Genomic DNA, 11,476 nt, shown 5'->3' on the forward strand with positions numbered 1-11,476 from the left:
TGTTAGATCTAGGTAACGGTAGCCAACAGATTGCAGTAGCTTTGTACAGGAGAGATTTATGTTGGGACTGTAAAACTGAAAACAGGAATTTTATATTGTGTTAAACACTCTCAGGAATGTCTATACTGCACGGTATTTTTTTGCACTACAACTTATTAGAGTTATGAGAGAGTTATGTTTGTACTGTAAAAGAGTAAACAGGCTGGCCTTTCATTTTTTATAACAGTAAAATAATTGTATTTATTTAATTTTGTGTAAAGCAGTAGATTTTTTGCTGTGCAAAACGGTTTAATAAAGTATATTAAGATTTTTTGGGGTATTTATTTGATAATTATGGTTTTTATTAATCGAGCAACAGAAAAATAAACGTTAGATTAATCGTCCAATTAGTCGTTAGATTAGTCGACTAATCGATAAAATAATCGCCCGATTAATCGTTTAATAAATAATCGTTTACCCCCAGCCCTAGTTACAAGGTCTCAGGTGTGAATGGGGAGCAGGTGTTTTTGGTGTTATCGCTCTCACACTCTCTCATACTGGAAGTTCAACATGGCACCTCATGGCAAAGAACTCTCTGAAATCTGAAAAAAAGAATTGTTGCTCTACATAAAGATGGCCTAGGCTATAAGAAGATTTATAACACCCTGAAACTAAGCTGCAGCACGGTGGCCAAGACCATACAGTGGTTTAACAGGACAGGTTCCACTCAGAACAGGCCTCGCCATAGTTGACCAAAGAAGTTGAGTGTGCGTTCTCAGCGTCATATCCAGAGGTCATCTTTGGGAAATAGACCAATGAGTGCTGCCAGCATTGCTACAGAGGTTGAAGGGGTGGGTGACAGCCTGTCAGTGCTCAGACCATACACCGCATCAAATTGGTCTACATGGCTGTCGTCCCAGAAGGAAGCCTCTTCGAAAGATGATGCACAAGAAAGCCCGCAAACAGTTGGCTTGTTTTCAGCAGACTAAGGACATGGATTACTGGAGCCATGTCCTGTGGTCTGATAAGACCAAGATAAACTTATTTGGTTCAGATGGTGTCAAGCGTGTGTGGCGGCAACCAGGTAAGGAGTACAAAGACAAGTGTGTCTTGCCTACAGTCAAGCATGGTGGTGGGAGTGTCATGGTCTGGGGCTGCATGAGTGCTGCCGGCACTGGGGAGCTACAGTTCACTGAGGGAACCATGAATGCAAACATGTACGGTGACATACTGAAGCAGAGCATGATCCCCTCCCTTCAGAGACTGGGCTGCAGGGCAGTATTCCAACATGATAACGACCCCAAACACACCTCCAAGACGACCACTGCCTTGATAAAGAAGCTGAGGGTAAAGGTGATGGACTGGCCAAGCATGTCTCCAGACCTAAACCCTATTGAGCATCTGTGGGGCATCCTCAAACGAAAGGTGGAGGAGTGCAAGGTCTCTAACATCCACCAGCTCAGTGATGTCATCATGGAGGAGTGGAAGAGGATTCCAGTGGCAACCTGTGAAGCTCTGGTGAACTTCGTGCCCAAGATGGCTAAGGCAGTGCTGGAAAATAATGGTGGCCACACAAAATATTAACTCTTTGGGCCCAATTTGGACATTTTCACTTAGGGGTATACTCACTTTTGTTGCCAGCGGTTTAGACATTAATGGCTGTGTGTTGAGTTATTTTGACGGGACAGCACATTTACACGGTTATACAAGCTGTACACTTAATACTTTACATTGTAGCAAAGTGTAATTTCTTCAGTGTTGTCCCATTAAAAGATATAATGAAATATTTACAAAAATGTGAGGAGTTTACTCACTTTTGTGAGATACTGTATTCAAGCAAAACAAGTTTTATTTTTCAAAATTTATCACTGTCTAAGACTTTGCTTGCTAACCTGTCTGAGTCAATGTAAAAACGATTACCCCAAACAAAAATCACTCAACAGGTTCACTTCACTAACCCTGACTTATCACCTTTAAAATGTTTAATCTCTTCATGGTTCATAACATACAGTAAGACAGCTATTGAGAGGAGCACTGAGTGGGAGGATTTGAGCCAAATGACATTCAGCTGGGTCATTCGGTGTCAAAATTAGACTAAATCCAGAGAAACAGTTGCTGCACCCTCTTAGATTTTGCTCAAAGTTTATGCTACCTTTACGGTCAATCTTTTTCACTTTTTTTTCCAAATCTAGGGCATGCCGTACAAACTTGTAATGGTTCAGTCATATTGACACGTTTGTCTTTCACCATACAAAGTTTGGGCTGCCTATGAATAATACTTTCCATTATATTAATGTCCAAATATTGCTTCCCCAGATTCTGTATTTATGGAATGGACCACCGGAGGAAAATAGGGGAGGGTCATGTCTTTTTATTCTTTGTTGAGGGGAGGGTCACAACTTTTGTATTCATGAAACAGCAAAATTTCAAAGTGGCTTGTTTGGTGCATATTTTTCCATGTAGCTCTTAGTATCGGCCCCCGCTACCAGATGGGTCTGACCCATGAGTTTGCTGTGGGGCAGGGGGAGCTGCCCCCCTGGTGGCTGAAACGGGTAATTGCATTGTTTAAAAAATGAGTGGAATAAATCTGGCATGACCAGATATTTTATGTATATCTTAAATAAAAAAACAACTAAATGGTGGTAGGTAATACATCTGATTTCATATACTGCTTTAGTAAAAAAAAAAAAAAAAAATTCCTGGGTGATGATGGGAGCAGCAGGAAAACGAAAATGACTGTTGCTAGTAGAGGTGCTGAAATTAATCAAATAATCGATGCATTGCATCGCGGACATGGACGATAGCTTGGAAACAATCCAAGTAGAATAACGAAGCTGAAGAGGTGTAGCTACACTACAGCACTTTTCCTGTCTAACAGCAGTGGTTTAGAACAAACATTGTGCTAGTGTGCCTGGCTAAACTTGGAGCTAACAGCGGAGAGTTGCTAGTTCGGAGGACGCTGATTGTGGACCGGAGAGGACGACAGTGTGTTTCCCTGCTGAAGAGGACTTTGTCGTAACTGGTGACTGGTTTTCGTTTTCGTGTTTGAGCTGTGTTTCTTGGACTAACAGCTAACTGTAAGTTGGATTTGTGCGTTTGCTTCACTGAAAATAATGTCCTGCTGTCTGCTGCACGTCCACATGGGCCCGCAACTATTTTGGCGCGTGTGTGGGGTGTGTGTGTGTGTGTGTGTGTGTGTGTGTTAACACAGTGGTTTAATAGGGTTTGAGTAAGTTTTAAATTGAAACTGCTGTAAGGAGGAATCATTTTGTGTAGCTGGAGTGTTTTAAGTGGAAACTTATAGTCTAATCTAATCTAACGGCTAAATGTTATTTATACATTTAAGTTATTGCTCAGTAAACCATACCTTTTTTGTTAAAGAGTTGTCTGGGGTCAGTTATTCCAATACAGCACAAGAGATTTGCTGGTTCAAAGTAGGGTGGTATACTAATCCGAAATAGGTAAACCTTCGTGGTAGCTACCTTAAAGAAATGAACCCAAACACTTCATCATTCCAGTCTGAAGTTACTTATTGCAGCTTGGGCATTGCACTTGACAATGCAAGTTTGTCAAGTCAAATATCCTATATGGCTTTAATAGAAAAATGTTTTTTGAAGCATCGTGATGCATCGAGATATCAAATCAAAGACCTGATAATTGTAATCGAAATCGGGAGATCAGTGAAGATTCACACCTCTAGTTGCTAGTCTGGACATCTTACCGTGCCAAGGTTACAATAAAGGTTTCCTAAATGCCACATTTGATGTCAGCTTACTAATTGATTGCAGGTTTTAATTTGAGGGTAGGTAACTTTGGCTATGTTCGCTGCATATTCCACAAATGAACGTGCCATAACGGACATGAAATACTAATGTAAGGTATTTTATTGTGTAGCTTACCTCTCAGTTGAGTCTTAAGAGGAAGTTACAGTAAACATAGAGCTTTTATTGTGACAGGGAAAACGGAAGTGGATAAAGTGTTGTATTTCCTGATGTTTGACTGTGTCGGGGTTGAATAAAGTGAGACGTGCAGTGCCGTCTTGGTTCCAGCATTGGAAGCCTGTGTCTTTATTTTACAGCCAAACCTGAGTCTAGACAGTATAAGAAACCCTTGGTTACACTAAGATTACACCAAGTACTCTCAGTCACTTAGCCTGCTAATTCCTAGCTACCAGTTACTAGTGTAAACAAATAGGTGCTAACATGTACAGTAGGCTACGTCAGTTGGTTAACTTGAAAAGTCTATGTCTTACCCTTCATGTGACTCGAGAGCACAGACTCACCCATTGTGAAAAGCCGCATGTCTTTTTGGCAGACTTTACAAGACAGGCATGAAAACGCGTCAGGGGTGACAAAGGTGAGAAGGATATTACCCCTCTAGGGGGGATCCGGGGGCATGCTCCCCCGGTTTTGCCAACCAACAGTGTAATATTTCAATATGCACTCATTAAAGTTAATTTGACTTGCAAAAAGGTTAAAGTCTTTCTTTAACAGTTAAAAGACTTCTGACATTATAAAAGTCATAATTATTTTAATTCATTACTAAAATTACTAAAAAGTTTTGGATACATTTTTACTTCTTCCAACCATATGTTAAATTAAGAGTCAATGTGGATTTACATATTGCAATAATAATGTATAATATTAAAACTAAACTTTACTACCTTGGCCAGGTCATCATCAAAAAAGTGAATTAGTACATTCATGATTCTGTCCATGTTGATATTAGCGGCTTTATTTACATTTATTAAAAACGTCGCATTGTTTATCTTTTCAAATAGCTAGACATCTAAACTCTGCAACAAGGCCGTTATGTTTAAATACCTGCCATGCTAATTCCAAACAGACAGCTTTGTCAAGGCAGTTTGGGCTTCAGATAGCTTTTACACATTGGCCATCGTTAATGACAAATCATGTTCCGCTATGAACGTGCACACACGTATTGTTTGTATCACGGTCGGTCAGTAAAGGCACAGTCGCAACGGTAGCAGTCGTTGCCGGTAACGTACTTGTATTACAGAGTGCACGGACCGAAGCTTTGTGACTAGCAAGCACTTTCTTACCACTGCTGCCGTACAGTATCTTCCTTGAACATGCGCTGCAGAAGCAAGCACCCGGCTCCCTCAATTTGAGGCACCAAGTGCTAAACGGCTTCCCGTCTCCACACTTTTCCTCTTGTCCTCTATTCATGCCCAGCGCCATTTATTTGAACTACTTTCTCAACTAAAGCTGCCTGTATCTACATGCTCCAAGTTTGATAAACTTTGCCTCCATTTTTTTTTAGGCGCGTTACCACGGAGACCACACCAGCACCGCACTCTCACATTTCGGCAAAGACTCGCCCTACTTTGCATCTGAATGGCTAGAACTCGTTTCATTGGTAGGTGGAAGTTCGATGATTGGTTAAATCCAGCGCATCAAAACAAATCCCATGTGGACTTTTTAATTTATTTATTTATTTTTCTAAAATAGTCATATGCCAGAAATCGGGCACCAGGCCCGAGTACTTAAACCCCCCCTCCCCCCTTAAACATTTTCTCATTGAATCTACACAATTCACGTAGGTCACCTATTTTGGTTTCAAAACGGCGAATTTCACCGAGAGGAGTTATTTTCGTGTCTGACAAGAGGCAACATGTGGGCTTTGTCCCTGTTTAATCCATAATTTGTATTTTTCATCTTCCAGCAAACTTTCATTGAAACGACAACCTGCGGGCGATATTACAAATCCCACTATGGCCATGCCAAGACCCGCCCTACGAAGCAGCTCAACTGGTTGGGGTTGGGCATTTTACCTAGAGTGGTTAATGTTAGGATAGCCGATTGGTCAGGGGATAGGACCTGTACAGGGGGCGGAGTCACATATGGAAACAGACTGGCAGATCGCAGTCACAAATGCACAAGCGAGCAAGTCTCATTGTAAGCTCTCCAACATTTAATAAACAAAACTATTCAGTCAGATAGGTATTTGTTGTGAAAGAAATACAGTTACAATTTCAAGCAATTTATCCAAAAATGTAAGCACTTTTCAAACCTTGAAAACACAACATAAAACTTTTTTTTCAAGGATTTCAAGCACCCGTACGAACCCTGTGTTTAACTACCAAATGTGGAGTTAGACACTCCCTGAATGCACTTGCGCCATGCACTTTAGACCATGCGCTATGTAAAGATGGTTTAAAAAGGGGCCAAAAGTCTTTGGCCCTAAATGAATAACAAGAAAATAAATACATGTCACACTAAAGTGCTGCAAATTCATGACACAATCACAGGGTCAAAGCACTGACAAGTCAGAACACTTACCCTGACAGCAACCTCTAGCTTCTCAAATGTTCCTGTGAAGCATATCTGGAGCAAGTGGTCAATCATTTTGAGAGGGACGACCTACAGTGTAAGAGAGCACAATAGTGTGACAGGTTTCAAGTGTGTGGATTTTAAGTACAGTTAATAAATCATCAGTTTCTTCAGTCTCCTATATGACACAAAGAAGTATGTCTCACCCCAGCTATTTCAAGGACAGCTCGCTCTGTGATCTCCTTGTCGATGTTGAGACGCGCAGCACTCTGGAGGAAGGTTATGGCTTTCCGCAAGTCTCCCTCAGACACCCTCACCAATTCTGCAATACTCTAGATTAACAGAAACAGTCACACCTTTACTACACCAGCTGTACAATGAAGGCAGTTGAAATTATCTGCCAGACCTGAGGCCTAAAAAGATTATCTAGGTTGCAGTTATATGCATGAAGTGTTAAATGGCTGGTGTAGACCACAGCATTGGTTAAAATAGAAGTGTATCTGTTCCATCAGACATATGTTCAAATCTGAAAATACATCCTGCGTTGACCTGTTGTAAACTGTAGAAACACATTCCCGAACACTAGGGCTACCTGTTCAGGTATTGGGTTCGCCCTCCCAAACAAAAGTCCATTAATGTTGCCTACTCGCACTGTGCGATCATCATATGAGCTGTAGCATGCTGGTCAATTTAGCCCGGTTAGTTAAAGGAATATTTTCACTGCTGGAAAGCTGAATATATATCTTTAAATTGGGTCACTTATGTAGTAGAAATGTGAAGAAAAAAAAATTGAAATTGGTGCCTTCTAGGCCGAGAAAAGCCAGAAAATTTATTTTTGGCTTATATGGATGAAAGACACCAAATCCCAGAATGCACCTGCTTTGCTGCTTTATGAGTCCACTCCCAAGCCATGCCTACCGCTTGACAGACAGAGGCATTCAACTCAAGCGTGTTTTATTGTCATTTCAACCATATACGCGAAACAACGTTTCATCGTGGCTCAAGTGGTGTTACACATTTAAAATATATAAAAACGACATATGAAAACAACATACGAAACAGGCTACATTTAGTGCACACATTATATGCTCCATAAAGTTCAGCTAACACATAGCTACTAGCATTAGCGCTTGGTGGGCTGTAAACACCGAGTATAAACACAGCCGTGAATTAGCGTGGAATGTAGAATGGTCGGGAGTTAACAGTCAAAAACTCCACCAGTAGTTAGCAGTTAAAGTTCTGATTAGGAGAGACGGCATTCATCCCACCTGGGATGGAGCCGCTCTCATATCAAAAAACTGACTGAGTCTATTATCAATCATAAACTATGACAACCCAAGTTTGATATTAGTAATCAGAGGTGCAGTGCTAAGCGCCCCTCTGTGCTTCCGTTGGAGCAGTCGCCCACTCATAGTCTAATAAGCACGGTGTCTGTCCCCTGACTCAGATCGGTTAAATCAAAAGGTAAACAAAAGATGCGCTATACTTACCAACCTAATTAGAATTAAAAACCAAGCAAAACGGAACGATAATACAAATTTTGTCTTCTAAAGCAGTATTGGTAAACGATTTGATATCAGATAATAAAATTGATTTATTTTGTCTTACTGAAACCTGGCTGGGCCATGAAGAATATATGTTAGTCTAAATGAAGCCACTCCTCCCAGTCATATTAATACTCAAATTCCTAAAGGCTCAGGCCGAGGAGGGGGAGTTTCAGCCATCTGTGATTCAAGCCTGTTAATTAATCCTAAACTAAATTATAACTTGTTTGAGAGTCTTGTTCTTAATCTTCAACATCCAAAATGGAAAACATTACAGCCAATTAGATTCGTTATTTACAGGGCTCCAGGTCCGTATTCTGAATTTTTATCTGAATTCTCAGAGTTTTTATCATGTGTAGTCCTAAAAGACAAAGTACTTTTGTAGGTGATTTTAATATCCATGTGGACGTTGACGATGATAGCCTTAGCACTGCTTTCAACTCATTATTGGATACAATCAGTTTCAGTCAGAGTGTGCACAAGGCGACGCACTGTTTTAACCACACCCTCGACCTTGTGCTGGCATATGGTATTGAAATTGAGGATTTAATAATATTTCTGCAGAATTCGGTATTATGAGACCATTCTTTAATTACTTTCGAATTCTTACTACCTGACTATACTAAATTAGATAAAAGCTTCTACACTAGATGCCTATCTGACAGTGCTATAGCTAAATTTAAGGAAGATATTCCAACAGCATTTGACTCTTTGTCATGCCTTAACATAACAGAGGACCTTTATGTTAACCTCAGTCCCTCCCAAATTGATACATTTGTAGACAGTGCTACAACCTGCCTACGGACGACTTTAGACTCTGTTGCTCCCCTCAAAAAGAAGATGATTAAGCAAAGGAAACTAGCACCTTGGTATAACTCCAAAACTCACAAATTAAAACAAATCTCGCAAAACCCCGAAAGTAAATGGCGTTCCACCAAAGTGGAAGAATCTCGTTTGGATTGGCAAGAAAGTCTCAAAACCTATAGGAAGGCCCTAAGAAAGGCCAGATCAGACTATTACTCATCACTAATAGAAGAAAATAAGAACAACCCAAGGTTTCTTTTCAGCACTGTAGCCAGGCTGACAGATAGTCACAGCTCTACTGAGCCATCTATTCCTCTAGCTCTGAGTAGTGATGACTTCATGAGCTTCTTTAATGATAAAATTATAACAATTAGAGATAAAATCTAGCACCTTTTGCCCTCAACTTCTAACGGTTCATCTGTAAACGCAGGAACCCTAGAAAGAATGACTATTCCCGACATATACTTAGACTGCTTTTATCCTATAGACCTTCAACAATTAATGTTAAAGATATCCTCAGCTAAGCCATCTACCTGTCTCTTAGATCCCATCCCAACGAGACTACTCAAAGAAGCGTTACCCGTGGTTAACACTTCATTACTAGATATGATCAATATGTCCTTATTAACAGGTTATGTACCGCAGTCATTTAAAATAGCTGTGATAAAACCTCTTCTGAAAAAACCCACCCTCGATCCTGAGGTCTTAGCAAACTATAGACCTATATCTAACCTTCCCTTTCTATCCAAGATCCTTGAGAAGGTAGTTGCTAATCAGTTATGTGATTTTCTACATAGCAATAGTTTATTTGATGACTTTCAATCAGGATTTAGAAAGAATCATAGCAGAGAGACGGCACTGGTGAAAATTACTAACGACCTAACTGCTGCAGACAAAGGGCTTGTCTCCATTCTTGTTTTACTAGATCTTAGTGCTGCATTTGACACCATTGACCATACCATCATGTTACAGAGATTGGAACACTTAGTTGACATTAAAGGAATCGCACTAAGCTGGTTTAAGTCCTATTTCTCTGAGCGATCCTAATTTGTTAACATCAACGATAAACCCTCCAAGCACGCTAAAGTTAGCCATGGCGTTCCTCAAGGCTCAGTGCTTGGACCAATTCTATTTTCCTTATATATGCTTCCTCTAGGTAATATTATTAGGAAACTCAATTAACTATCACTGTTACGCAGACGACACCCAATTATATCGGTCAATTAAGCCAGACGAAAGTGGTCAGTTAGCCAAACTTCAAGCGTGTATTAAAGATATAAAATCCTGGATGACCCACAATTTCCTGATGTTAAACTCAAACAAAACTGAAGTTATTGTGATGGGACCAACGCACCTCAGAACTTCATTATCTAAAGATATAGCTATTCTGGATGGTATTGCCCTGGCCTCCAGCACTACTGTCAGAAATTTAGGAGTTATTTTCGATCAGGATATATCCTTCAATTCCCACTTAAAACAAACCTCTAGAACAGCCTTTTTTCATCTTCCTAACATTGCCAAAATTAAGAATATCCTGTCTCAAAACGATGCTGAAAAACTAGTCCATGCATTCGTTACTTCCAGGCTAGACTACTGTTCCTTACTATCAGGTTGCTCAAATAAGTCCCTTAAGACTCTCCAGCTGATCCAGAATGCTGCAGCACGTGTTCTGACGAGAACTAAGAGAAGAGATCATATTTCTCTTGTACTGGCTTCGCTGCACTGGCTTCCTGTGAAATCTAGGATCGAATTTAAAATCCTCCTCCTGACCTACAAAGCTCTAAATGGTCAAGCACCATCATACCTAGAAGAGCTCTTAATACCTTATTGTCCTAGTAGAGTACTACGCTCCCAGAATGCAGAGCTACTTGTGGTTCATAGAGTCTCTAAAAGTAGACTGGGGGCCAGAGCCTTCAGCTATCAGGCTCCGCTCCTGTGGAACCAGCTCCCAATTTGGGTTTGAGGGGCAGACACAGTCACCACATTTAAGAGTAAACTGAAAACCCTCCTCTTTGATAAAGCTTATAGTTAGGGAGTGAGGAGTTGCAGCGTCCGCCTAACCCGGCCCATCTGCTCCTCTTTGTAGTCATCAGTTTTATTTATTATATAATCAATAATATAGCGAGAGTAGAGGGAGGCAGGCCAGTACAGCCCGATCCAGTTGGGGAGAGTTCTAGCGCGACCAGGCACCTCTCTTTAACCTGCCTCTCTTAGTTAAGCCATTATAATTCTAGACTGCCGGGAAAGTTCCTTCCTTCCTATGACACACTGAGCTGCGCTCTCATCTCTGTTTTCACTTGTTTCCTTTTGTATGCATCCTGTCCCAGAAATGCTTGTTACTAACCTAGCTCTACTCCCCGGAGTCCTTATGTTTCTTCTTCACAGAGCATAGCTCTGCGATTCTCTGCAATTCCCGGCCGCGTCCTGCTGCGTCCGCCGCATCCACCCATGCTCTGCAGCGCCACGTTACATCCCGCAACACCCTGCTGTGATGTTCATATGCACAGAGTAGTCAGGATCCTGTATAGGAGACTGCACTACTCAGTATGACACGATGTGCCCTGCTGTGACATGAACTTCCACGATGACCTTCAAAGTCACTGTTCCATTATCTTTAATGTGACTATTATTTGCCACTGTTCATCACACCCCCAACCGGCCCCGTCAGACACCGCCTACCAAGAGTCTGGGTCTGCCGAGGTTTCTTCCTAAAAGGGAGTTTTTCCTTGCCAATGTCGCAATAGCCACTGCTAATGCTTGCTCTTGAGGGAATTACTGTAATAGTTGGGGTTTTGGAATTTATAGAGTGTGGTCTAGACCTACTCTATCTGTAAAGTGTCTCGAGATAACTCTGCT

At 41.1% G+C, this 11,476-nt stretch overlaps 1 protein-coding gene across 1 annotated transcript in view; it reads right to left on the minus strand.

Moving 5' to 3' along the window:
• rfc4 (replication factor C (activator 1) 4) overlaps positions 1 to 11,476 on the minus strand; it is a gene marked incomplete at its 5' end in the record, with an annotated part of 44,662 nt that overhangs the window by 12,582 nt on the left and 20,604 nt on the right. The window contains 2 exons of the mRNA XM_039811869.1: positions 6,282 to 6,362; positions 6,479 to 6,604. Coding sequence (XP_039667803.1) covers positions 6,282 to 6,362; positions 6,479 to 6,604 — 207 coding nt within the window. The remainder of the gene's footprint in view (positions 1 to 6,281; positions 6,363 to 6,478; positions 6,605 to 11,476) is intronic.

Source organism: Perca fluviatilis, chromosome 9 (genome assembly GCF_010015445.1).
Source record: "Perca fluviatilis chromosome 9, GENO_Pfluv_1.0, whole genome shotgun sequence".
Taxonomy (NCBI): Eukaryota; Metazoa; Chordata; class Actinopteri; order Perciformes; family Percidae; genus Perca; species Perca fluviatilis.